The sequence below is a fragment of the Mycteria americana genome, chromosome 26 (assembly GCF_035582795.1).
Source record: "Mycteria americana isolate JAX WOST 10 ecotype Jacksonville Zoo and Gardens chromosome 26, USCA_MyAme_1.0, whole genome shotgun sequence".
NCBI lineage: Eukaryota > Metazoa > Chordata > Aves > Ciconiiformes > Ciconiidae > Mycteria > Mycteria americana.
The window spans coordinates 2603288-2629149 of record NC_134390.1 but is presented as its reverse complement, the minus strand read 5'-3'; the positions used below and the strand labels follow the sequence as shown (position 1 = coordinate 2629149).

The following is a 25862-nucleotide window of genomic DNA, read 5'->3' as shown; positions in this document are numbered from 1 at the left end:
ACCCGTGCCTGTGTCCGTGTCTCGGCTGCGCCGCGCTGGGACCCGGCGTGCTCGGCGCTGCGCGCCCGGGAGAACCCACGGGGACGAGCCCACGGGGATGGGGCCGGGGCGGGGGCCCGTGTGCTCATGGGCTACAGCGACCTGTCCCTGCCCCAGCCCTGCCCCCCGTAAATGAGGAGTGTCCGCGCCCGCCCGTGGCCGTGGCCGTGTCCGCCGTGTCCGCCCGCGTCCGCGCCCCCCGCAGCTCCCCTCCGGGCCGCGGGGGGCGCTGTGGCCCCGCCGCGCGCGGGCGGGCGGAAGGCGGCTCCGGCGGCGGCCGGGGCGGACGGAGGGCGGGTCGGCGCCTTTGTGTGAGCCGAGCCGGGATGGTGCGGGGCGCCGGGCGGGTAAGGAGCCCCGCCGGCCTCTGGCCGCCCCCCGCGGGGCCCCGCTCGGAGCCCCGGGGGCCCCGCGCCGCCCCCCCCCGCGGCGGGCCCCGCGCGGTCCCCCCCCGGGCCTCCCGCTGCCCCCCACGGAGCCCCCTGGGGCCTCCCGCTGTCCCCCGCGGCTCCCCACGGAGCCTCCCCGGGGGCCCCTTCCTGCACCACCACCACCCCCCTCCCCCCGTGGCTCCCCTCACCACGACCCCGTGGGCCCCTCGCTGTCCCCCTCTCCCCCCCGTGGGTCCCCCCAGCCTCCTGCTGCCCCGCGTGGCTCCCGCAGCCCCCCCGGGGGTCCCTGCCGCCCCCGCCGCCCCCCTTTCTCTTGGGGCAGCGTCGGCATTCCCTGTCCCCCCGCAGGGAGGGGGCCTCGCCTGCCTGCCTGCCTGCCTGCCTGCAGGCAGCGGGGCCTGCCCGCCCCTCCTTGCCCCCGGGGCCTCCTCCTGCCCCCGCGCCCCCCGGCTTTCCCCAGCCCCCGCCCCCCCCCCCCCCCCGTCTCTTTTCCCTCCTGTCCCGTCCCCAGGCCGCCCCCCGCAGGGATCCCCACGCTGCAGGAATTGCCCACGTCCAGGCGTTTTCTGTGCTGGTGAGCGTTTCCCCTCCGGAGCCTTCCCCGGCCATCCTCATCCTCCTCGTCCTCCCCAGCTGCGGCGGCGTTTCCCCGCTGCCCTCTCGGGCAGGGGCCGTCCCTGCCTCCATCCCTCGGTGTCGCGGGGGAGGACAGCCCGTCCTCGGCTCCCGCTTGCCTTTCACTGGAGCTGGGGCAGGAGGCAGCCCCGTCCCCTTCCGTCTCCTGCAAGTTCCCGCTCTCTCTGCTGGCTTCTGGGGTCATTGTTCTCTGCTCCGGGGAGGAAAAGGCAGGGGATTAGGGACAGAGCTCCCGGGGTAAGTTCGTCGAGTCCCCGGGTGGTCTGAGAGCTGGCTGAGCACCTGTGAGTGGGACAGGGTGACAAAGGCGGTGGGACAAACTGGAAGGATAAGCTGAGGTGGGAATTGCCGGTGACATGGGCCAGGTGTCTAGTGGCAGCTGGGAACGCTGCACAAACCGCCTGGCTGAAAGAGCACTGCAAGGTGCTGCAAGCACCGGTGTAGCGGAGGAGAAGCCCCAGGGGAACCAGAGAAGCTGGCGTGCAGGGGAGAATCCGAAATGAGATCCCGCCTGGAAACCGAAAGTTACCGTGTGGGTATGGGAGAAATCCGAAGTGAAGGTATGAAGCAGTGGTGTCTGGAGGAGACCCAGAGGTGAAGCCAACCAGTGTGTAGAGTCTGAATTTCAGCCCTCCGGGCAGGAGTGTTATCCCTGGCCCGGGGAAAGGGGGGACGGCTGTGGTACAGGCACCAGTTGGGCTCGGTTTCGGAACTGAGCGGAGCTGCAAGGCAGAGGGACCTGTGTCCATGCCCAAGTAGAAGTGGGAACTTCAGGCTGTCGCTGGCAGAGTAAATGATTTTTTATTTTGTCTGTTTGTGTCTTTCCCTTTGTGTGTCTTTCCCTTTGCTTCCCAAAGAGTCAGTCTTTGAAGTTACAGGATAGGTTTTAGTCAATCTCCATCTAAGCAGCTGTGCTGCTGCTTCTCTGTTGCTTGTCAGGAAGGTGGAAAATTTGAGGTATGACTAGAGCGATGTCTCTTCGGTTGTTAAGGTATTAACATTTTTTGCATTTTCCTCTCTCTAGAGCCCCTTGCCCTGCCAGTTTCTAGATGCCAAGTACCTCCTGCGCACGCAGCTGATGAACGCGTGAAGAAGAAGCTGACCAGGAGAGGGACTCTTAAGCAGCTGCTAAGATGGGCATGAGGATCAAGTTGCACAGCACCAATCACCCCAACAACCTGCTGAAGGAGCTCAACAAGTGCAGGCTCTCCGAGACCATGTGCGACGTCACAATTTTGGTGGGCACCCGCTCCTTTGCTGCACATAAGGCTGTCCTGGCCTGCGCCGCAGGCTACTTCCAGAACCTCTTTCTGAACACGGGGCTGGATGCTGCTAGGACCTATGTAGTGGATTTCATCACGCCGGCCAACTTCGAGAAGATCCTCAGCTTTGTGTACACCTCGGAGCTCTTCACAGACCTAATCAACGTGGGCGTCATTTATGAGGTGGCAGAGCGGCTGGGCATGGAGGATCTGCTGAAGGCCTGCCATTCAACCTTCCCTGACTTGGAGAGCTCAGCCATCACGAAGCAACCCTCCCTGGCTATGAGCGAAGGCCGGTCAGGTCCTCTGAGCAGCACCTCCTCAGAGCAGAGCCATTCTTTGGGTGAAATCCGGAGCGGTGGGGAACATTTTGGCCCTGAACGGAATTACATCTTGCATGGGGAAGTGGCAGGCAGCTACAAAGAGGACGACAGGAATACTGTGAGTGAAGCCAGCCAGACTCTTCCCCTGATGCATCCGCAGCAGCCTCCCAAGATAGAACAGGAATCAGATCAAGGGCAGTTCGCTCCTGCCACGAGTATGGCGACCCAGCCCAGCCTGGGTGGTGTGAACATTGTTGTTCAAACCACTACAAGCTCCTGCCAGCAGTATAAGGTCCAGAGCAATGGCGACTATGGCAAGGGCGGCTTCTTTACTGCTGATCCTTCCCTGGACATCTCCACGGGGAGCAACTCCTGTCCCAGCAACAGTGACCACTCCAAAGAGCAAGGTTTTGGGCAGATGGATGAGCTCCAGCTGGAGGATTTGGGTGAGGATGAACTGCATTTCGAAGATGCCAGTGAAGAGCTGGGCCCATCAGAAGAAGTTATTGAGCTGAGTGATGACAGCGAAGAAGAGCTGGCCTTTGAGAACGACAGCCGGGATAGCAAGGCCATGCCCTGCCAGGTGTGCAAGAAGGTCCTGGAGCCCAACATCCAGCTGATCCGCCAGCACGCCAGAGATCACGTTGATCTGCTCACCGGGAACTGCAAGGTCTGTGAAACCCACTTCCAGGACCGGAACTCCAGGGTCACTCATGTTTTGTCCCACATCGGCATCTTTCTCTTCTCCTGCGACATGTGCGAGACCAAGTTCTTCACCCAGTGGCAGCTGACCCTCCACCGACGAGAAGGGGTCTTCGACAACAACATCATCGTCCACCCCAGTGACCCGCTGCCAGGGAAGATCACCATGTTTGGGGGAGGGCCTGGCTCAGAGCTGGCGTGTGCTGCCTGCGGGAAGCCTTTGGCCAAAGATTTCCACACCGTCCGCAACCACATCCTGGACCACGTGAACTTGAAAAGCCAGACGTGCGGCGTGTGTGACCAGAGGCACCTCAGTCTCTGCAGCCTGATGTGGCACACCCTGTCTCACTTGGGGATCTCGGTCTTCTCCTGCTCTGTTTGTGCCAACAGCTTCGTGGATCGGCACCTCCTGGAGAAGCACTTGGCCGTTCACCAGAACATGGAGGAGGCCCTTTTCCGGTGCCACTTCTGCGGCCAGAGCTTCAAGCTGGAAGCGGCGTATCGTTACCACGTTAGCCAGCACAAGTGCGGGGGCAGCCTGGACATCCGACCCAGCTTTGGAGACCGTCTCCAGCAGCAGGGCCTGCAGAAGAGGAAGCTGCCGGAGGAGTTCCTGAGCGAAGACTTGGCGCTGCAAAACCAGCCAGGCAACAGCAAGTACAGCTGCAAGGTCTGCGGGAAGAGGTTTGCCCACACCAGTGAATTCAACTACCACCGGAGGATCCACACCGGAGAAAAGCCCTACCAGTGCAAGGTGTGCCACAAGTTCTTCCGCGGCCGCTCCACCATCAAGTGCCACCTGCGGACGCACTCGGGAGCCCTCATGTACCGCTGTACTGTGTGCGGGCATTACAGCTCCACGCTCAACCTCATGAGCAAGCACATAGGCGTGCACAAAGGCAGCCTCCCCCCGGACTTCACCATCGAACAGACTTTCATGTATATCATCCATTCCAAAGATGCGGAGAAAAACACGGACAGCTGATGGGGTGAGGCAGGGCAGGGCCAGCAAAGGAGCAAATACTAATTACAGAAGCTGTGGAAAAAATGTCATTTATTTTATTTAATGGTCAGGCATCATGGATGGAATCCTCCTTTTCTATTTTTTTAACGTTTGTTTTGGCCTTGCTAGGGCTTTTTAGATTGGTGGCATTGTACAAATTAACAGCACGTAAGCTACATCACTGTTTCCAAGAAGTCTGTCGTGTTTACTTACCTCTGGTCCTGTTAGAGGCCATCGAGTTCTGTGTTTTTAGCATTTCTCACTAGGTTTTGAATCTAGATTTTTTTTTTTTAACCTTTTAGCCCATTTGACTAGGCTAACCCTCAGTTTGAGCTTGTCCACAAACTGATGCTGCTAAGATTTTTCACACCTGACCTCAGTAGAGAGGGACAGAGCCAGAGCAGGATGGTGCTGGACTTGAAGAAAAGGGAAAAAAAAAAAAAGAAAGAAAAAAAGGAAAAAGGACTCGTTCTGGGCATCACTGGGGTTCTGCTGCTATTGCGAGGAGATAAGCAAAGTCCGTATCACAGAACCAGCCTTGAAGTCGTTGCTCCATTGCAGGGGAGATGAGCAAGCAGTGTGTGAGTGCGCAGATGCAAACGAGGAGGGATACCTGGCGGTGAACGAGTAGGAGGTGATCGTCGCTCGCGAGGGCAGTTCCCAGGCAGTGCCGCTGGTCTCCGGGAGCCCTGCCCGAGCAGGGAGCGTGGCTGGCGGTTTCTCTGCCGTGCCCGTGACACGCCTCTCGCTCGTGCCCCGAGACCCCGTCTCCAAAAGACGAGATGAAGGAGTGACACCACCTCCCTGAAGAGCGCGAGCAGCGGGGTGGCTGCGTGGAAGGAAAGAGGCGGATGCGTGAGCAGAGGGAGCTCTCGGAAGAGTCGCTGGACTGGAGAGGGCAGGGGAAGCAGGTTCATGGCGTGGGGTCAGCTGCTCCTTGGGAGATATTTGTGATGGCACGGTCGTGCCTAACTTCTGCCGGCCTGCAGCTGGCCATCGAGAGCGTGCCGATGTCTCCTCGGCACTCCTCTGCCGATGGCAGCCCTGCACATCGTGCTCTGCCGGCACGGTGTGTCCCGGGGCTGCCAGTTGCTGGAAGCACTGGATGCCAGAGAGCGGCGTCGCTGCGGCTGCGTGGATCCCAGCAGACGAGACGTGATGAAGCTGCTGCCTTAACTCCCAGGAAGGTACCTTTGAGGACTTTTCTCTCTGCTGAAGGGATGGCCCCCTCCCGTGGCTGCCGCCGTGGATCACCGTATCCCGGACACGTCCCGTGGCAAATGTGTGTGCAGAATGTTGTTGGTGCGATGTGAGTTCGTTCATCTTTTGTCGAATCGTGCTGTAACTTCAGCAGGCGCCGGCTGGGGGCTGCGGCCGAGCAGCTCCGGGCGCTGGCAGCAATAGCAGCTGGTGAGAACCTCGGCTCAGCCTCTCCTGGACGTGCGTCGGGTGCGGGCTGGGGACTCCCCGGCGCGGTGGGCTCTCCCGGCTGCGCTGGCGAGGTCAGCCCCGTGCCGGCAGTGTTTACACCAGGAAGGGTGGGAATCGGCTTTTTCCCATGTTATCCTGCTGTGGGGCAGAGGTGGAGAGGAACAAATATTTCCGATGCCACAGCATGAGTTATGACTGCCCTTAGGTAACTCATTCTACCTCACAAACAGGAAGCGCTCAGGGCTTTCAAGCCACAGTCGTAGTAAATTGGCTCCTGCGCTTCTGAAAAGATATGCTGTTACAAAACAAAACTAGTGATTTGCAAACCCTGTAAACTCATCCCGCTTTCCCCTCCTCTCGAAGGGACAACCTGTGGCAGAGGAGCGGCATGGGCTGGACGCGTGGTTGGTGAGCTAGGAATTCCTGGGGGTCGCTCCCCCCGCTCCCCTGTGGCCTTGGGCAAGTCACTTCACCTCTTTGCCTCAGTTTCCTCATCTGTAAAATGAGGGTGGTAACACTTGTGGTACCTACCTACCTCCCGGGAGTGCGGTGAAGATTGCTGGCTCGTACCTGCAAAGCGTGTGGGAGATGCAAAGCGCTTGGTGAATATTGATGTTTAGCGTCCTAGGGAAATGACAGCCTCCATCCTTTCCTGTTCTGTACCAGTTCCTGGACCTGGCCAGGTCCGTTTACCCCTGTTACAGCCTTCCCCGTCGAGAACAAACTTCCCTTTAGCCCCATCCCCGTCGCAGTCCTGTGAAACAAGCTCTGTAGCAATACGAGAAGCGGGGGACGGCTCAGTGCCGCTGTGTCTGCAGAGGGGCTGGGGGAAGCGGCAGTGCGTGTGCTGGGGGTAGCGGTGCTGTAACGTCCCCTGGGGTTTGCAGAGCACGCCTCCCCGTCGGCTGGGCGCGTTGCTGTCGGGAGCGGGAGGAGTTCGCGTGCCAGGGAGAGAGGGGTCGGAGGGTGCGGGGGCGTGCAGCTGCTGGAAGCCCCTGCCCTTCAGCTCCATCCATCCTTCGATCCCTGCGGTTTGCCCGTAACGCTGCCTTTCCGCCGCGGCAGCTCCAGGTCCAGCTCCGCTGCGATGTGGGGAGGGACAAGAGTCGGTGTCGAGCCACGTCCCCGCCAGCGGTCCTGAGCCCTGGCTGGGCCTAATGACTCTTCCAGGCAGCTCCTTCATCGTGAGCACGGGTCGTCCTCAGTCACCCCGTGGACCTGCAGTACGCAAGTCCGATCCCGCTGCAGGAGGTGGGGCGGGAGGAACGGACCTTGCTGAGGAGGAACGAGAGGACAAGGCTGAGGATGAGGCTGTTGGGAGTTTGTGTCCTCTCCCCAATCCCTGTAATATTGGCTGGATTTGGGGCCAGCTGGCATCGCCCTGGGGGGTGTTAAACTGCATTTGTCCTGATTTTGGTGCCTGGAGCCTGTTTTCAGAGGAGGAGAGGCACCAAAGTCACCGCTGACCCTGGGGCTGTCCGGGCTGTGCCGCGTCTGCCGCTGGAGCTCTGGTTTCCAAACTCCAGCCTCATGGTGCCGGTCACTTGCCAGGCCACAGTCTGTGATCTCTAGCTGAGCTGCAGAGCCATGTTTAGCCTAGCGTTGTTAAGTATAAAAAGAAAAATAATAATTTTGAGAACGCATGGTGCTCTAGGAAGGCGTGGGAGTTGACGGCGGTTCGCTGGAGGCTCCTCCGAGGAGCTCTTTGAGTCACGGGGTTTCTTCGTTGTCCTGGTGGTGGCAAGATGGGCTGGTGGACAGGAACGGATGTGACCTGCTCTGCTCTGGAGATTGCTATGAAGGATGTGAGGGAGGCAGATGAGGCTTGGGAGAGCCAAGTCCTTAAAGCCTTGAGACCCTCCTAAAATGTCCCAGAAGCTGTGATGAGCTTTTGGATGGGTTGGGGTGCTGCTGCGCGGTAGCATCTGCAGCCCCGTATCTAGCTAAGCTGTGAAGCAAAAGCCTTTAGTGCACATAAACCAAAAAGAGAAGCTTTTACACTGAAACACTAATGGGCAAAGCAAGCCCACCCTTCTAAGCACAGGGACGGGAAAGCAAAAGCCCACCTCGTTTTCTGCTGGTCGTCTTTGGGTGTGGGGATGGGGGGGAGTGACCGGGTCCCTGGCGTTTCTGTGTCTTGGATTCTTTCCTGTGTTATAATGAATTATTCCCACGTGAAACATCCTGAGATCAACAGCGAGTCCCGTCTGCAGAGGGGATGCGGGGACGGATCTGGACCTGAAGCGCTCCCGCGCTGGGCCGGCCTCGTGCCGCGGCTCCTCCGGGGGATTGTCCCAAGAGGGGTCAGAGACCTGCGCTCTCCCTCTCCTGGCAGGGTCCTGGGCCTCTCCAAGCCTGCGGCCAGCGTCAGAGCTCTGTCGTCCCTGTCCCCTCGGCAGCGTGGCTGTCCCCGAGTCCGGCCAGCCTGGCTGGGAGCTCCAGCGTTCCTCCAGAAAGCTGTGCAGATGGAGCAATGGGGCTCGTCCTGAGCCCCCCGCAGGCTGCGTTGCCCCAAGGAGCCGTAGCTCTGACCCGGCTGCGTCGCGGTGGAGGCACTCGGTGATGGCAGGGGCTCCCGGCCAGCGGCGCGGGGCTGTGCGTGTGCTGGGGGTGCAGCCGTGCACGGCTCCGCCTCGGAGGCCAAGCGCCGTTTGCAGTGGTGGGGGAGCCGGGGTGGGAACCCTGCGCCTGGGTCCGTTCCTCGCTCCGCTGCTGACTCGTGGTGCGGCCTTCGGCAAGCCTGCTCGCCTCCGGCCTCGCTTGCCCCCCGCGCCCCCCCCCCTCCCCCGCCCCGAACGTGGGCGCAACGCTTACCTACCTCTCCTGGGGCGGCTGTGAGGTTTAACTCGCGTTTGCAAAGTGCTTTGGGATCCTCGGGGTGCGAGAGAGGAATGCAGAGGGGAAATGCTTCGCTGTGAGCTGTGCCAGCGGCGTTGGCAGAGAGCGGCCGGGTTGCGGGTCCTCACGGGAAACCCTGACACAAAATCCCCCTCCGAGAGGCAGCGCTCCGAGCCTGGTCTTACTCCGACTTCTAAACCGCAAAGTTCAGTTTTATTCTCCCCTTTCTCAAAGGATCCAGGTCTCTTAACAGAATAATTAAGCAGAAGAAAAAGAGTTGAATTGCTGTCTAACCTTTTTGTTAAGTTAATAGTAGGTACTGACCTCCTGATATTTAAGTGTTTACTATCTATTTGCTGTAAAGTTTTGTATATTTTGTAAACTTTCCCCCCCAAATAGTAGATGTCTAAAATCGTTGTACATCGGGTTCTTTTATACTCCATTGTTCAGCACAAAGTGTGGTTTTTATTTAGAATAATAAAATGGAAAATGTTGATCTCTTGTACCTTGCTTCTTTATAAAACGTCTTTCTTTAAATGTGCAGATTGGCATTTCTGTCTCTTCAGGAGCGCCTGGGAAAGCACGTGAGCCGTTCCTGGTATCCTGCTCCTGTGCTGTGCTCTGCAGGATTTGTGGCACGAGTCCAGGCAGCCGGGGCCTCTTCCTTGCCGCCTCCTCCGGCACCCGGATCAGCGTGAGGAGAACCGGCTCTGGCATTTCTGCGGACTGTTTCCGCAGCAGGTTGGGAGCAGAGCCCTCGTTAAAAACCATTTAGGAAATTCTCGGCGTTTGTGTTCCTTGATAAGCCCTTTCTGTGCTGCCAGCGCCGTGTTTCACCGAGACCTGGCCCTTCGCAGGCTCAGAGCTGTTGGCTGGAAAGCCAGATCAGCGGGCAAACGCGGCTGGCATTTTCAAGAGCCGCTTTAGCTTTTCTCCAGCAGTGAGGCTGTCTTCTCAGTTGGGGCTGGGGCGACCTGCCAGCAGGGCACGGCCGTCGGCCGGGGCTGCCGGTCTCAGTCTCCTCTGGAGCTGCTCGGCAGAGCTGCTCTGGGGAGAGCTTACCTGGTGGGACAGGACCAGTTCCCCATCACCAGCCCGGTGACCAGCAGCGGGCACTGGAAGTTCAGGCTGGGAGGGTGGTCCGGGGTATATATACCCCAGTGACTGCGAAAGGAGCCGGCGGCTGGGCCAGTTTACCCTCGGGGTGGTGAAGGCTTTAAGGGAGGCGGAGGGACCCGGTAAAGGACTTGCTGGGTTTCCAGCCCAGATCGCTGCGTGGGGCTGCGTGAGGGTTTATTTGAGGCCACTCGCCCTGAGCTCTGTGAACAAAGTTGCAAATGCATTAGGAGAGTTAAAAAACCACAACTTTAATAGGTCAAATACCAAGTTTTACATGTTTAAGTAACTTGAAATTGAGTATGTTGCTGTCCTGGTTATGTCACACCTCAAGTGTCTCGTTATTGCGTACTTATCGTCCATGTCTTCATTGCAAATGGCAGGGTATTAGCAAAAAGAAGCCTTAGGGAAGATTCAGGATCAGAGCTGTGGGTCGTGTCAGCGTGAAGCTGCCTTCGTGTTCACCAGCCAGTTTTGGGGCTGCTCGGCTTCGTTGCGCGCGTTGTGCCCGGGAGGGTCACGGGGACGAAGGCGGTGAGGTCCTGTGCCGGTGCGGATCCCGAAGGACAGCCTCTGTCCCAGGGGGCTTACAGTCTACGTGGCTCTACGCTCTCAGGTTGTGAAACTGTAAGTAGCGTAATTAAGGAAGAGGAATGGCCGTGAGTGCTCCCTTCAACAGGGTGCTGTTGTGTCTGAGGGGACTGGCTGCTTCCCCAGCTGCGGTACAAAATATTTCTGTGTAAGAGATGGTTGTGGCTTTTTCTGTCAAAGTTAGTATCCCCGGTAGGAAGAAGGAACGTCCCTGTGCACAAGCAGTCCTGAAGTATTTAGCCGTTTACCCTGTCACAGGACCCCTGTAAAGAGCAGAGCCGTTCCCAGCCAGTCCTGCGGTAGCTGCGCGCCCGTGTTAACCCCTGGCCGTGGGCTTCTCCCGCAGCCCGGGACATCCTGCTCCCCACCCACTGCTCTGTGCTGCAAGCATCCTGTCCCTAGATTTGCTTATGCTTTGCTTTTTTAAAAAATGTGTTTCTTGAGCAGCTCAAGGCCTTTGGTAGATTTATGAACTCCCTTCCAGTGACTGTCGCTCTTTCACCTTCCCCTGCCGAGGGCTTGACCCGCAGCACGTGACTTAGCAGAATCCGGACAACGATGAACTTTCTCCGGATGCTCCCGTTTCTTACGCAGCCCAAGCCCAGCCCGCGCTCCAGCTCCGAGGGTTTCTGCACGCGTACGTGTTCCCACGGGGCATGCTTCGGTGCGACTTTGATTGAAAGGGAGTGCACGTGAAGGGCTGCCGGAGTCTGCCAGCGTTTAGAAACGCACCCAGTGGCCTTAGAAGCCTGCCAGGAGATTGCCTGCCAAGGAGGCTGGGTTTAACGGGATGGGTCTCCTGCTGCAAAACACAGACTGGGGACCCCACCGCTGCTGCCACCGGTCACGTCTGGAAGCAGCTGTGCCCAGTCAAACCCAGTTTTAACCATTGCTAATTTACTGCTGGGTTTGCAAAATTGCTCTTAACGAGTTGCTGATCTCGAATCGTTCCTCCCCTCATTAAAGCTCAGGTCTGTGTCGTGCTCAGCCCCTCAGGGTCGCGTTGCCTTCATTTCTGTAAAATCAGCCTTTCAGCCGTTTGCCGTGCATGGGGAGGAGAGGTTTGTGTTTCAGAGGAATGCATTTCTTCTCTCCTGCTCGGGATGGCATCGCGGCAGAGGGGCAGCGTTCGCCGGACACCTCTGCAGCGCGGTGTATCCGGAGCACACGTGTAAGTGAAAGTCGGGGGCTGCAGAAGAACTCGTGGTGAAGGGAAAGGAGGATGGTGTGCCCCCAGCCCCTCGGCGCGGGGGGGCACGGGGGTCGGGTCCCAGGGGCCGGATTTGCGTTCAGACTTCTGAGCAGGCGGAGTCATGCACTTTATTACTGCAAGTCTTTCTTTTGGAAAACAGGAAATATCTCTTTCTCCTATTCTTTCTTTGGCTAAATAGATCTGATACAGCAGCACATCAGAGGCGAGATGTCTGTAGCTCCCCGCACCATCTCATTTCACGTTTGGCACCCTGCCCTGCCTTCAGAGCACAGGAGGTGGCCAGCCAAGAAGTGTTGTGTAAGAGCAAAGTGTCTGCTTATCACCAGGAAAAACAATCTTACTGACCTCAGTGAGTGCCGGGAGCTGCCCCCCCGCAACCACTTGCCAGCGCTGAGTGGGAGAGTCGGATCCCCCTTAATTGGGAGGGTTGTTGTCCTTTGCGATGACTATGGAGTGCTGCGTGGTGGAGGAGGAATTGTCTGCGCCCTTCTGGCTGCCTTGATCTTTGGGGATGTACTTAACCACGGCAGAGATGAGCTTGCTGCGGAAGTTTTTGCTTAGGAAGTTGTAGAGGATTGGGTTAATGACGCAGTGGAGCAGGGTGAAGCAGTCTATGATGTCGTAGAAGAAGTAGAGGAAGTGGGCGAAGGTGCAGTGGAGGATGATGTGGTTGCCATCGAGGGTGAGCAGCGTGAGCATGATGTGGAAGGGCAGCCAGCTGATGAGGAACACGACGATGTAGGCGTAGATGAGCAGACAGTGCTTCCTGCTCTCCGGCTTGGTGCGCTTGATGAACCTGGCCGTCAGGATGTTGAAAATGGTGATGATGGGGAAGGGGATGAGGAACCCAATGGTGGTGGTGGCCAAGCTGACCGCCAGCGCCCACTCGTCATAGGTCTCGAAGGGGGCCATGAAGATGCAGATGGGCTCTCCAGTATTGACCAGCTGCATGTGAGCAACCTCCAGGAATGGGATCACTGCTGCCAAGACCCAGCTGCAGGCGCAGATGATGCGGCGTGCGCGGTGCTGGTGCTTACGCCAGAAGAGGGAGGAGCTGGTCAGGGACACGTAGCGATCCACGCTTAGGCAGGTGAGAAAAAAGATGCTGGCGTACATGTTGGCAAAGTAGAAGTAGTGCGTGAAGCGGCAGAGGAAGCTGCCCCAGAGCCAGGTGTAATCCAGCATCACCTCCAGCATCCAGATGGGCAGCGAGAGCAGCACGCCGAGGTCAGCAATGGCCATGTTGATGATGTAGAGGTTGACCAAGCTCTTGTTGCCCCGTGTCTGCCAGTTGACCCAGATGACAAGGAGGTTCTCCACCAAGCCCACCACGAAGATGACCAGGTAAAGGATGAAGAGGATCACCCGCTTGACGTTCTCATCCAGGCTGAACTCGCAGAAGGTGTAGGTGTAGTTCAGGAGGTGGAACAGCTCGGACCAGTTGTGGTAATCGCCGTACTCGTTCAGGAGAGTGTGCGTCTCGGTGGGGGCAGTGGTCGCCTCAGCCATGCTGGTAGCTGCAAGGAAAGGGAAAGCACTGGGTTGTGGCTCAGCGCCTGCACTGAGCCAGACAGCTTGAAAACACAAGGAGCCAATCTCTCCTGTCAGAGCTCAGTCCTCGTGGGAGGCTCTGGAAGTACCCGTCTGTATTTTTTTTTTCAATCCAGTTTTTATTCCTATGGGGAATTCCTGCATCAGCCCTCAGAAGATGCTGTATCCACACTGGACGATAACCTCACGTCCCAGGGAAAATGCAAGCCACAAACAGCAGCCACCTGCTCACCCACACGTGCTCGCAGGTGGTGGCTGTCCCCTGTCCCACAGCCTGGTCAGCCGAGGCCGGGAACCAGGGACAAGCAGTGCTGGGGACTGATGGAGGGGAGGGACGAAGCCCAGGTGAGAGCGCCCGCAAGCCCCAAGGCTCAGCAACATCCGTCACTGCAGAAACGGAGCTGACGACCCGGGAGCGCAGCGACCTTCGGGTGGGAGCCCCCCCACTGAGGCCCGTGCTGTCCCCCCGACACCTCCGGAGCTGAGGTCCTGCCGCCATGGAGCCTGGGGGAATCCCAGCCCCGGCTCTGCCACTTGCGTGCAGCAACCAGCTGCAAGGCGTCCGGGGCGTGGGCAGGCACCCGGACCATTAAACGTGCCAGCCACCACGTCTGCTCAACTCTGTGCCAGCGGACAAGCCCCCGTCCCCAACCCGAGTCTTGGTGTGCGGTCACCTTACAAACCCAGCCGGCCGCCCTCGCTCTGCCCGTCTCGCAGCTGCATGGCTGGGAGCCGTCAGGACTTCCAAGTAGGTGACAAAATTATAAACTTAAGGGAAATGCAGTTGACCTTAACATCCTTTTATTGCCCCAAGTGTGAGAGCTCCAATCCCAGCACAGCTGCATCCGCACAGCGAAGATGCCGCGGACCCCATTCAGCCTCCTGCCGCTGGAAGAGCCCGCAAGACCAGCCGTTCCCCCGGGAAAGCCAGGGGAGCGTGCAGTGCCGCTGGGGCATTTCCGCGGCACTCGGAGCCCAGTGAGCTGGGGAGCGCCGCAGCCAGGCGTCCGCGGCAGGAGCATCAGCCCTGTGGCAAATGGCTGTCACCCGCCCGCTCCCGAAACCATGGAGGAGAGGAGAAGGAGCCCCCGGGGCTGGAGCCCCCCGTCCCCAAGGAACCTTGACCTCCCGCCCTCACCGAGTTGCAGGTCCCGAGAGAGGCCGGTGGGAGAGGGGACAGGCGGATGCAGGCGGGGAGGGAGAGGCGTTGGCTCACCGGTGGCAGAGCCGAGGGCTGCGCGGAGGGGCTGCTCGGGGAGCGCGACGATCCTCTCGGCTCAGCGGCTCGCGCGCCTCTGGGAGAGCAGAGCTGCAGCGGCACAGAGCTCGGGGTGGGCTTGTTGGCTGCTTCCCAGCAGGAAATGACCGCCGTGGTCCGACATCCTGAGACAGCCCAGCGCGGTTGACATTTGACTCGGTTTCCAGCCCCAGGACTCGGCTCTCGTTTGATTTTGCCGCGGGGCTGGGGACGGGCGCGGAGAGGCCCCGGGCAGGTGTCGGTGTCAAAGCTGTGGGTGCCTGAGGATGAAGCGGGGCTCCTCGTGTCCCCCTGGGCGGGTCCCCTCCGCTGTCACTCCAGCGGGACCCGGCTGCCGCGGCCCCAGTGGTCTCGGGGGCTGGATCCTGCCCGTGTCCCGCTGTGACTGTGGGCAGGAGCGGAAAATGCATCCTCTGGGATGGACCCAGCTGAGGCAGGCGTCCCCCGGCTCTGGCAGTCCCAAGGGGTTGGGGGGGTTAAAGCGAACGTGCCATTGACTGTCCCTGATGCTCACGCGATGCCGGGGCAAGCTCAGGGTTTCCTTTGGGGGAAAAAGGCCCAAAAGCTGAACATCTCTGCCAGGTCAGCACTGCCCGTCGCTCCGAGCTGTCGCAGGAGTCGGTGGCAGATGGCTATCACCGCAGAAACACCTCTGGCCAGACAGCAATTAATCATCGAGCCCTGATTGCCTGGCGGTTTTGCAGGGGAAGGGAGCGGGCTTGAGCCTTGCCCTGGCACTGGGGAGGGGGCTGATAGGCAGAAAAATTTGCCTCAAGCTGCAAGTCCTGCAAAACAATTGCAGGAAATCTCCTTTTCAAGTGCAGACAAGACTTTGTGATCAACAATCGGCTCGGAAGGAAGGCACGGCCGGAGCGGGGAAGCACGAGGGCACTGATAAGTCAGGTCTTACAACAACAAGCCCGGCGCCGGTGACCCTGCGCGCAGGTACCCAGCCCCAGCGGGGCTGAGGCCCCGGGTTGCAAACAGGAACTCGGCAGCTTTGTGCTCGCCCCGAGCACAACGGGGCGCGTTTCAGCTCGGCCGCGGGACGGGGGCCGCGGGGGGTCGCGAAGGGCCGCTCTGCCGTGGCTGGGGGGCTTTGCCTCCCCTGGGAGGCAGGGATGCCATTCTGTTTCCATTTAACAGGTCGGGAAATTTCCACACCGAACTCTTGGATGGAGAACGACCTGGGTGCTGCGAACCTTTGCCGTCAGGGTTTGCGCAGGGGCTGCCGATCCCAGCGGGGACGGTGAGGTCTGAGAGCTGGTTGCATTTCCGAGCCAGCCGAGCCGTGGGGAGCGGGACAGGCGCCTCAGACCCTTCTCCCATCTCCGCTGCGATGCTCAGGGCACTCCGAGGCTGTCGGCACCCGAACGTGTGCCCGGGAGCCCCCAGCCTCCCTAAGGGTCCTGTTCCCCGCTTTGCCTGGAGATAAGTGGGAAAAGGCCGCTTCCTCTCTGGAAAGTGGCCGCTTCAATCCGAGCGGGTCCTTCGGAGCCCGGCAGATCAGGGGTCAGATGGATGGCATGCGGGAAGGTGAAGAGGAGAGACTGATAATGGCACCTCAGGAGCCTGGCCGGTTCCTTCTCCACCTGCCAGTGCTTCACTCCAGGGTGAAATACGGGGGCCGGGTCCCTCCCGGCCACCGCCAGCCCGGCGGGGAGGGGGCAGCACGGACCCAGAGCAAGGTGGGCTCCAGGCAGTGGCAGCGCCGGGGATCTGCTGTTCTCTTGCCCTTCCCTCCCTGGGCAGCCGGCGCCGGCCTGGGACGCTGTTGGAGGGACGTGGGCGCAGGCGTCCCCGGGCAGGTGCAGCCGAGGCCGCGGTGTCACCTCCCGGCAGCTCAGCACGCCGCAGCCCGGCCCCTCGGGGACGCACAGGCCTGACACGTGACGCGTGGGGGCTGCTGGGGATGTCTTACCAGTTTGCTAAGCCGAGTAAAGCATTTAGGAAAGCTTTCTTGGCTGGGAAGCAGCTCGGCAAGCTGTAACGCAGCTTGCACGAGGGCCCGACGTGCTGCGTCCCGTCCTGCTGTAGCTCCTCGTCCCCCTCGAGCTCCATCGCAGCCCGGGGGGGTCTTGGTCTTGCGTGGGCTCAGCGTGCGGGAGCGGCGGGGCTGCTGCTAACGCTGCACTTGTCCTGCAGGCAAGTGCGCAACCTCAGGGGCCTAACACCCAGCTACTCATCGCTAATCAGCCCTTAATTAGAGGTACGAACGATGCATGAGTCACCGCCTGCACGCCTGGCTCCCTGTGCTGGCAGCGTCACAGGCTGGTTAATGGTGGCACCTTTTCCAGCAGAGCTGAGAGACGAGCCTGCCCCAGCCACGCCGAGAGCTGGACCCAACCGGCTGCGGCTTTCTCTCTGCCCGACCCGACCGCCCGCTGCCAGAGGAGGCTGTGGACAACGGGCCGCGCATTGTTGCCGGCATTGTGCCAGCTGCCAGAGCTGAGCCCGAGGTCGCCCATGGAGGAGCTGGGAGGCTGCAGGGGAGGGGAGGCTGCGCCGGCGCTGAAGGGCCCCCGAGCAGTGGGGGAGGACGGAGCTGTTTCCAGCCGGCTCTCCGGCTTACCTGTGCGGCAGCGAGGGAGGAGATGGGGAGCTGAGGAGCAAAGGCCCCGCAGCCTGAGCTGCGCAAATGCGGGGAAGAGGCAGGATGTGGCAGCGGGGGGTCCCTGCAGCTCCCGGCAGAGCTGGCGTGAAGCAGAACTGGATTTGGGGACCTTTGCAAAGAGTGATTGCTCTCACCTCTCCTCGGAGAGGGGGAGCTGTGAGCCCGGAGGGCCCAAGGGCTGGTGCTGCAGAAACCTGCAGGCTTGAAGGGAAAAACATCTTTAACCAGGTCCCGGGGCAGCGGCGTCCCTACAGCATGAGGCAGCGACAGGGAGCCAGAGCGCTGCTGGCACCTACGATGGCCCCGCCGCCACGATCGGCCGTGCCGGGGGGTGCAGGTTGGCCCCTGCCTCTGACTGCGAGGAAGAGCTGGACCCCTGGCGTGGCCACCAGCCCCTTGGAGGGCTGCGGGGGCAGAGACGATCCTGCCCCGCAGCTTGGATGTCCCCAGGGCCACGGCTGCAGCCGGGGACCTGCCACGGGCTGGCAGGGAGCCCCCCAGTGTCATGGCTGCCCTGGTGAAGTGGGCCACCCAGCGCCGTGGCCAGGCGGCTCTCGGACACCTCCGAGGCTGGGGTTCACCGCGGGCAGCCCCTCACTTTGCACCGGCTTTATTGAGCACATTAACAGGGGCCCAAGGCGAGCGGGTGCCCATGGGCGCTGCGTCCACGTCCCTGGTCCGGCAGCCGTCCTCAGGGGCTCTCGGGCGTCCTCCTGGCTGGGACCGGCAGGAAGAGGCTGATGGTGGCATCGGTGAGCCAGGCCGGGCAGTAGCTGAGTGGCAGGAAGACCAGCCGGGCGTCCCAGCCGGCCGCATAGCGGCTGCGGGGGAAGCGGGCGAGCAGCGCGTGCTGGATGACAGAGGTGACGTGGGACAGGCGGGAGCTGCTCAGGCGGTGCAGCAGGACGGTGCTCTTGGCATCTGGGTGAGCAGAGGGGGATCAGCCCAGCCCGGCATGCTGGCAGTGGTGGGGTCACCGGGGAGTGCCGGGCCCGTGTGGGGACGTACTCACAGGTTTCCAGGTAATGGTGGCCGTAGGCTGCCTGGGTCTCTGCCGGGAGCCGGTCCCAGATGTGCCTGAAGCCCTTCACCACCGTGGCGGGGTCCATCATCCCCGTCCGGAAGCCGCCCGGTTCAACAATGGAAACCCGCACCCCGAAGGGACGCATCTCGCGCCTGGCCGGGGAGGGGCCGTCAGCCCTGGGGACGGAGCCGCTGTCCCAAGGCAAGCAGGGGCTGGGGGGCACTGAGCCACGCGGGGCGAGGGGGAGCCTGTGACCCCCCCAGGCGGGTGGGTGCAGGGGAGCCCTCTCCTTGCTCGAGGGTTTCTTGAAACCCTTCCCCTGGTTGCACAACCGCTGCTCCAGCCGTGCCCCAGTTTCCCAACCTGTGGGCGACTGTGTTGGTGTTTCGTAATCCCCCACCTCGGCTCAGTGCTGCTCTCCTCTACGGGGAAGGATGTAACTGGGTGCAACGTAAAACCCTGTGTGGGGAAAGCGGGGCAGAGCCGCCCGACATGCCGGCGCCTGCCAACCTGTGCCCAGCTGCCAGACAAGCCCCGGCACAGGAGAGCACCAGGGGCTGCCGGTGGCTGCCACCGCCGTACCTGAGGGTGTCGGAGAAGGCCTCCACGCCAAACTTGGAGATGCAGTACCCCCCGCCGAAGGAGGCGAGCCGGCCCATCACACTGGCCACATTGACCACCCGGCCCCGCGCCTGCCGCACCAGGGGCAGGACACTCAGCGTCACCTCGATGAGGCCGAGCAGGTTGATGTCCAGCACCTTGACGAAGTCGTCCTTCGTCAGCCACTCGTTAGGGGCGGTGGGGATGGCGGTCCCTGCGTTGTTCACCAGCCCCCAGAGCCCTGGGGAGAGGGGACGGGGTGAGCCGGGGCTGCTCCCCTGCCCACAGCCCCGCTCTGGCACCGGCTGTGCCGGCACAGGTTGGCAGAGCGGTGGGGGTGACGATGGGGACGACGATGGGGGCGACTGCCCGGTCCCACCTCGGTCACCCACACACTCCCGGACCCAGGCGGCGGCGGCGGCGATGCTCTGGCTGGAGGTGACATCCAGGAGGACGGTCTGCAGCCGCGGCGAGGTGGCCGCCCGCAGCCGCGCAGCCCCTGTTTCGGTCAGGCAGGCGGCCAGCACCCGCAGGCCCCGCGCGTCCAGCTGCCGTGCCAGCAGGTTCCCGAAGCCGCTGTCGCAGCCCGTGATCAGCACGTACTTCTCCGAGAGCCTCGGCACCGTCTGCCGCTCCCGGTGCCAGCGCCACAGCAGGTACAGCCCCACCAGCACCGCCGCCGCGTACAGCCACATCCTCGGGCACTGGCACCGGCTCAGCGACAGCCTTCTGCCCGGTCCGCGTTCATGCTGTATATATAGAGGCCGGTGTGGAGGACCAGCCCCAGCCCGTGCACTGGGCAGCGCTGGTGGGAGAGCCGGGTGCCGGCGTTGCTCTGGGGCACGCTGGAGGATTGCGGCAGCACCTGGAGAAAGTTTTGCATCTCTCAATTGCAATTCACAGCCTTGCCTCACACGGCTCTGTGTGCCTGGAGCTCTGCTTCAGCCTTTAATGGCTGTTTGTGCTGCAGGGTGGATCCAGCTGCCCCACGGAGCTGGATTTGGCTGAACTCCCCAGGCACAGTCTGCAGCACCCGGCCCCGGACTTCTCCCTCTCGCCGGCTGCGCTGTGCTCGCCTGGCTTTGGTCCGGCGGGTGACAATGGCTTCGTCCCCTCACCCCGGGATGGGCCCCGCAGGAGGAGGCAGCAAAGCTGCTGGGGCAAGCCTGGACACAGGCAAAGGGGCGTCCCCAGCCGCAGCGATGCCCGGGCATGGTTTGCTGGAGCGGGGCAGCGTCACTGACCAGGGGCTGCAGGTCGGCAGAGCCGTGCACAGAAACAGGCGCTGCTCGGGATGCTCGAGGGGCACCGAGGAGGAGGAAGAGGACTCGACCAGCGGCTGCCCAGCCCTGTGCCCAGAGGGAAATCTGCCCAGGTTTGTATGGGTCTGGTTTTTAGTCACATGTGAACTCCTGGAGCATCGGCCCGGCCGAGTGCAGCTCTCACACCCCGGCGGGGGCTGGGCCCCGCACGGAGCAGGCACTCGGGGGAATGGCCGGAGACCGCGGCAGCTCCCGTGGCACGGCACGGCACGGCACGGCACAGCCGGCGGCAGTGCTGGTGCCGTTGGAGGAGCGGGGACACGGCCTCAGTGCCGCAGCCTCAGCTGAGGCTGAAACCAAGCCCTGCCAGGCGGGGAGGAGGAGCTGTCTTTATTCAGAAGCAAACCGGTCTGCTAGCAGAGAACAGCAGGTTGTGAGACAGACATTGAGTTAGAAATTCAGGAACCTATTGGCACGGCCTCGGCTGCGGGCGAAGCTGGATCCCACCCTGCGCTGCTGGGCCCTGGCTGCTGCTGCCTGTCGGTTGCCTATGCCGCGTCCCTGCCTTAGGCTTTCCGGCTAGGTTTGGGGTGGGACCAGGAGAACACCATGTCCGTGAGGGCTGACGGCAGGTAGCTGAGCGGGATGTAGACCAGCTTGGCGTCCCATCCCGCGGAGTAGCGGGTGCGTGGGAAGCGGCTGGTCAGCGCGTGCTCCATGCAGTCTGTGACCAGCGTCAGGTTGGAGCTGCATTTCTTCTCCATCTTCCTGAGTGCTACCAAAACTGCGGAGGCAGAAAGCACCAGTCAGGCTGCCGGGCTCAGACCCTCGGGCCGAATGCAGCCAAACGGCTCGGTGGGATGACGGGGCGCTGGGACACCCCATGGCCCCGGGGATGTGCCTTGTATCAGGCGAGAAACAGCATTGCTTAACCTGTAGGTGAGGTACTTACAATCCTTCAAGTAACTCTCCCCGTAACTCGCTTTGGTTTCCTCCGGGAGCTTCTCCCAGATGCAAAGAAAATTATTCTCCAGGTTCTCGATGTTGGTGATCGCTGTCTTGAAGTAGCCTGGCTCAATCACACTGACCTTCACCCCGAAGCCGTGCATCTCAAGCCTAGAAGGGATCGAGCCCCATGGGACGCAGGAGCAGCACCCGAGTGCATCCGCCGCCCACTGGCACGGGCCGTGCGCGGGCACCGGCTCTCGTGCGGGATGCACGGCAGCCTTGTACCGGAGGTCCGGTGGGGAGCCTGACCACCCCAGCGGGCCCGCGCCAGCCCCGGTGTGTGTCCGAGGTGGCGTGTGAGCAAACGTCTGCTGAGTCTGGACGGGAGGGGGCCAAAGCAAACCTCAGGACCGCGGGGCCATTGCCTGCAGGACCTGGTACGGGGGCAAGGTCCAAGGGGGGAGGCTCAGTGCCGGGGCAGGTGGTGCCAGCCAGCGTGACCACAGCCTCCCCGCTGCTGGGAAGCCATCAGGCGGGGGAATGCCGAGCCCTTTGCCTTCCCATCCCCCAGGCTGCCTCTGCGTGAGCTTGGCTGAAAGCGGAGCAGGGGCTGCCAGCGGCAGGTGAGGATCCCCCGGGCAGGAGACTGCTCCCGTGGGACCCAGGTGCCGTAGCTGTGGCACAAGGCGTCCTGACGTCTGGGCCACCCGTTAAGCATCCCCGCAGCCCCTCCTCTCGCGCTTCGGCAGCAGCTAAAACAAACGCTGCCTGCGCTCACTTGCGGTTGCACGAGGAAGGGGTTTGACAGACAGAGGCTCTGCTGGCTGAAGCCCGGAAAAGCAAACTGGGAAACCAGAGGCGGTGTCTGCTGCGCAGACTTACCGGAGACTGTCAGAGAAGGCCTCCACGCCAAACTTGGAGATGCAGTACCCCCCGCCGAAAAAGGAGATGCGGCCCATGATGCTGGCCACATTGACCACCCGGCCCTGCGCCCGCTTCACCAGGGGCAGGACACTCAGCGTCACCTCGATGAGGCCGAGCAGGTTGACGTCCAGCACCTTGACGAAGTCGTCCTTCGTCAGCCACTCGTTAGGGGCGGTGGGGATGGTGGTCCCTGCGTTGTTCACCAGCCCCCAGAGCCCTGGGGAGAGGGGACGGGGTGAGCCGGGGCTGCTCCCCTGCCCACAGCCCCGCTCTGGCACCGGCTGTGCCGGCACAGGTTGGCAGAGCGGTGGGGGCGACGATGGGAACGACGATGGGGGCGACCGCCCCGTCCTACCTCGGTCACCCACACACTCCCGGACCCAGGCGGCGGCGGCAGCGATGCTCTGGCTGGAGGTGACATCCAGGAGGACGGTCTGCAGCCGCGGCGAGGTGGCCGCCCGCAGCCGCGCGGCCCCTGTTTCGGTCAGGCAGGCGGCCAGCACCCGCAGGCCCCGCGCGTCCAGCTGCCGTGCCAGCAGGTTCCCGAAGCCGCTGTCGCAGCCCGTGATCAGCACGTACTTCTCCGAGAGCCTCGGCACCGTCTGCCGCTCCCGGTGCCAGCGCCACAGCAGGTACAGCCCCACCAGCACCGCCGCCGCGTACAGCCACATCCTCGGGCACCGGCTCCGGGAGCAGGAGCGGTCCGGGGAGCGGGAGCGCTGCGGGCACGCCGGCTGGGCAGCTCCGGCCCGACCTTGCCGCGCTGTCAATGATTAATTAGCGCGGCCGCGGCTCCGGTGCAACGGCCGCAGAGAGGCCGCGGGGCCGCCGGGCGCTGCGGGGCGGCCGCGCCCTCCCCGGGCCGCTCCGCCCCCCCGGGCCTCGCCCCGGCCCGTGCCGGGCTCGGTGCCGTGGCCGTGGCCGTGCTGCCGCCTCGAGCCCGCCCGGCGCCCGGCCCCGGGGCTGCGGGCTCTGCCCCGGGCTCCGCATCGGCCCCGGGGCTCCGCTCCGGGTCGGGTCCGGTCGCAGCCGTGCGGCCGCCGGGGAATCGTTAACCCGGCGCGGGGCAGCGCCCGGGGGTTCCCGCAGCCCTGCGCTGCCGCCGCGGGCCCCCCGAACCGCGGGACCCCCCGGACTCCGGGCCCCCCCGGACCCCCACCCCTGCGCTGCCGCCCCGGGCCCCCCGAACCCCGGGACCCCCCCCGACTCCCACCCCTGCGCTGCCGCCCCGGCCCCCCCCGGCTCTTTGCGCCCCCCCCCCCGCGTGTCCCGAACCGCGCGGAGACCCCGCCCCGCTTCCCCCACCCCCGCGCCCCGGGGCCGGACTACAGCTCCCGGCGGGCCCCGGGCGCCCGTCCCCGCCGCTTCCCGCCGCCTCCTCCCGCCATGGCGCGGTTCGAGCCGGCGGCGCTGCCCGAGCTGCTCCCGGTCTTCTACCGGCGGCTCTTCCCGCACGGCGTCTACGGCCGCTGGCTCGGCTACGGCGGCGGTGAGCGGGGCGGGGGGCACCGCCGGGGCTGCGATACCGGGTCCCGGGGCGCGGGGGGGGGGGGGGGTGTCCCGGCCGCGCTGGGGCCGGCGGCGGCGGGTGGATGTGCTGAGCGGGGTCCGGGGCACCGGGGAGCGCGGGGGGTGCAGGGAATGGGGGGGCTGGGGGCGCCCGTGATGGGGGGGGGGGGGGGCTCAGGGGTGCAGCGAGGAGGCTTGGGGGAAACACGCGGGAGGGGTCCGGGCCCTCGGGGCAGCGTCGGGGCGGCCCCCCCCAACCCGCCCGCGCCCCCGCAGTGGTGAGGAACTACTTCCAGCTGCGGGAGTTCTCCTTCACGCTGCGGGACGACGTCTACGTGCGGTTCCAGTCCTTCGGCAGCCCCCAGGAGCTGGAGCGGGAGCTGCAGAAGACCAACCCCTACAAGATCGACATCGGGGCCGTCTACTCCCACCGGGTGAGCCCCGCTCCCGCCCGGGCACCCCAGCAGCGAGCACAGGCACCGGCCGGCCCCGGCGGGACGCGGTTCCCGGCTCGCGGGGTCCCTGGCCGGGGCTGAGCCCGTCCCGTCCTGCAGCCCAACCAGCACAACACGGTGCGCCTGGGGGCCTTCCAGCCACAGGAGAAGGAGCTGGTCTTCGACATCGACATGACGGACTATGACGATGTCCGGATGTGCTGCAGGTTCTCAGGGGTGTTCGCGGCACGAGCCGGAATAGGGGGCCGTGGGGGCACGGGGCGGCGGCCTGACCCGCCGTGCTCTGCCTCCAGCTCGGCCGAGATCTGCTCCAAGTGCTGGACCCTGATGACCATCGCCGTCCGTGTCATCGACCGCGCGCTCGTGGGTGAGGGTCTCGGGGACCCGCGTGGCCCCTGTCCTCGTGTACCGGGGACTCTGCCCCGCAGCAACACCCGGACCCCACGGGGGGGCCAGGGGGGAGCAGAGGATGCGCTGGTGCCCAGCGGGTTTGCGGCGCTGCCAGGCTTGGGCGGATGCTGCGGCCCGTCCCGACTTGCTCCCATAGCCCCTCTGATCCCCCTGCAGAGGACCTGGGCATGAAGCATCGCCTGTGGGTGTACTCGGGCCGGAGGGGCGTCCACTGCTGGGTGTGTGACGACGCGGTGCGGAAGTGGTCCCCGGCACTGCGGGCGGCTGCCGTGGAGTACCTGACCCTGGTGAAGGTGGGTGCACAGAGGGCCGGGCACCCCCTGCCCACCCCGCCAGGCTGACCGCCTCTGTCCCCCCAGGGCGGAGCGGAGACCGTGAAGAAGGTGAACCTCTCCGAGCCCATCCACCCCTTCATCAGGTCGGTAGGGAAGCCCCCTGCCCGGCCCCCGCAGCTGCTGGCCGCGGGGTGCTGAGCCTCTCCCCGCTGCCCCGCAGGCGGTCGGTCAGCGTGGTGGAGAAGTACTTCGATGCGTACGCGCTGGTGGGCCAGGACATCCTGGGCAGCCCGGAGAGCTGGGACAAGGTGCTGGCCCTTGTCCCGGAGGATATCCTTCCTGGAGCGGCCCCGCCGAGCCGGGTCCGGAGGGAGGGTCTGCACAGGGGGAGCGGGGTCGGCAGAGTCTGCCATCGGCCTTGACTGCCAGCCACAGCACCGCGAGCCGCTGCAGGGCGAGTTCCCCAAGAAGCGGGACTCAGTGCAGCGCTGGGAGCTGCTGAAGGGCAGGATGGAACGGACACGGGTGAGTGGCCGTGGAGTTGCCCCGGGCGGGGGCCAGGCGCTGCCGCCCGCCCCGCTGTCCCCTGAGCCGCCTGTCCCCACAGCGGGCAGCAGGGACTGGGAAGAGCACGCCGTGCTACGCGGACTGGGAGATCATGCTGCAGTACTGCTTCCCCCGCCTCGACATCAACGTCAGCAAAGGCGTCGGGCACCTGCTGAAGAGCCCCTTCAGCGTCCACCCCAAAACAGGTGGGTCTGGCGGCCTGCGGGGGTGGCACCCCAGGGGGACCCCCGGGGCCGGGCACCCCCGGCGGTGACTCCCCTCTCTTGCAGGTCGCATTTCGGTGCCGCTGGATCTGCAGAGGCTGGACCAGTTCGACCCATTCGCTGTCCCCACCATCAGGTATGTGAGCAGGGCTGGCAGCACGGGGGGTCCCGGCTGGACCGGCAGCCCCCCACCACGTCCCACCATCTCCCGCAGCTCCCTGTGCCACGAGCTGGATGCGGCCGGCAACGACGGGGAGCAGGAGGACGGCGGGGAGACGGAGCCGAAGCGCCGTGCGCGGGGTGAGTGGGGCTGAGGCCGGGGCGCAGGGGGTTCCCCACCGCCTGCTCCCGCTCCTGCTCAGCTCCCCGAACCCCGCAGACTACAAGAAGACGAGCCTGGCGCCCTACGTGCGGGTCTTCGAGCAGTTCGTGGAGGAGATGGAGCACGCCCGGAGGGGAGAGCTGCTCCGGAGAAGCGGTAAGTGCCAGGCAGGGATGCAGCCGGCTGGGGGACCCCGAAGCAGGGGGGCCCCTTGGCTCTGAGAAACTGCTCTTCTTTTTCTGTAAAACTTGCCGTTTCTCCTCTTTGCAGACCTGCAAGGAGACTTCTGAGGCCTCGCCGCCGGGGGCCGAGGTGGCAGCCCCGGTCCTTGCCGCAGGGCCGCCGAGGGACTGACTCTGCCGTCGCCGTCTCCGCCATCGTCGCCTCCGCCGG

At 63.4% G+C, this 25862-nt stretch overlaps 5 protein-coding genes and 1 long non-coding RNA gene across 10 annotated transcripts; 3 read left to right on the top strand and 3 right to left on the bottom strand.

Moving 5' to 3' along the window:
- Positions 1-294: 294 nt before the first annotated feature.
- On the top strand, positions 295-9122 carry ZBTB39 (zinc finger and BTB domain containing 39). 5 transcript variants are annotated; one of them, XM_075525437.1, is made up of 2 exons: positions 295-386; positions 2092-9122. In XM_075525437.1, the coding sequence occupies exon 2, from the start codon at positions 2201-2203 to the stop codon at positions 4337-4339; it is 2139 nt and encodes a 712-aa protein (XP_075381552.1). In that variant the 5' UTR covers positions 295-386; positions 2092-2200; the 3' UTR covers positions 4340-9122. The 5 variants fall into 5 exon arrangements, with proteins under 5 accessions (XP_075381552.1, XP_075381555.1, XP_075381556.1 ...); XM_075525440.1 differs by lacking the exon at positions 295-386 and adding an exon at positions 626-1005; XM_075525441.1 differs by lacking the exon at positions 295-386 and adding an exon at positions 1013-1599.
- Positions 9123-9198: 76 nt separating this feature from the next.
- LOC142421062 (uncharacterized) lies at positions 9199-11305 on the top strand. The gene is made up of 3 exons (XR_012778832.1): positions 9199-9367; positions 10126-10369; positions 10850-11305. It is a non-coding gene; the product is annotated as an uncharacterized LOC142421062 (long non-coding RNA).
- A 445-nt stretch (positions 11306-11750) lies between these two features.
- Positions 11751-15411, bottom strand: ACKR5 (atypical chemokine receptor 5). The gene is made up of 2 exons (XM_075525470.1): positions 14314-15411; positions 11751-13063 (listed from the first exon to the last, which is right to left on the bottom strand). The coding sequence occupies exon 2, from the start codon at positions 13053-13055 to the stop codon at positions 11961-11963; it is 1095 nt and encodes a 364-aa protein (XP_075381585.1). The 5' UTR covers positions 13056-13063; positions 14314-15411; the 3' UTR covers positions 11751-11960.
- Positions 15412-17271: 1860 nt separating this feature from the next.
- On the bottom strand, positions 17272-19385 carry LOC142421035 (retinol dehydrogenase 16-like). The gene is made up of 4 exons (XM_075525475.1): positions 18973-19385; positions 18576-18834; positions 17982-18145; positions 17272-17890 (listed from the first exon to the last, which is right to left on the bottom strand). The coding sequence occupies exons 1-4, from the start codon at positions 19286-19288 to the stop codon at positions 17661-17663; spliced, it is 969 nt and encodes a 322-aa protein (XP_075381590.1). The 5' UTR covers positions 19289-19385; the 3' UTR covers positions 17272-17660.
- A 495-nt stretch (positions 19386-19880) lies between these two features.
- On the bottom strand, positions 19881-22905 carry LOC142421037 (retinol dehydrogenase 16-like). Its single transcript, XM_075525477.1, has 5 exons — positions 22887-22905; positions 22083-22490; positions 21686-21944; positions 20808-20971; positions 19881-20639 (listed from the first exon to the last, which is right to left on the bottom strand). Exons 2-5 carry the CDS (start codon positions 22396-22398, stop codon positions 20422-20424), a joined length of 957 nt encoding a protein of 318 aa, XP_075381592.1. The 5' UTR covers positions 22399-22490; positions 22887-22905; the 3' UTR covers positions 19881-20421.
- Positions 22906-23062: 157 nt separating this feature from the next.
- Positions 23063-25857, top strand: PRIM1 (DNA primase subunit 1). The gene is made up of 13 exons (XM_075525463.1): positions 23063-23216; positions 23513-23670; positions 23791-23897; positions 23985-24058; positions 24259-24395; positions 24462-24520; positions 24598-24712; positions 24816-24902; positions 24985-25129; positions 25214-25283; positions 25362-25447; positions 25527-25625; positions 25740-25857. Exons 1-13 carry the CDS (start codon positions 23114-23116, stop codon positions 25757-25759), a joined length of 1260 nt encoding a protein of 419 aa, XP_075381578.1. The 5' UTR covers positions 23063-23113; the 3' UTR covers positions 25760-25857.
- The last annotated feature ends 5 nt before the right edge of the window (positions 25858-25862 follow it).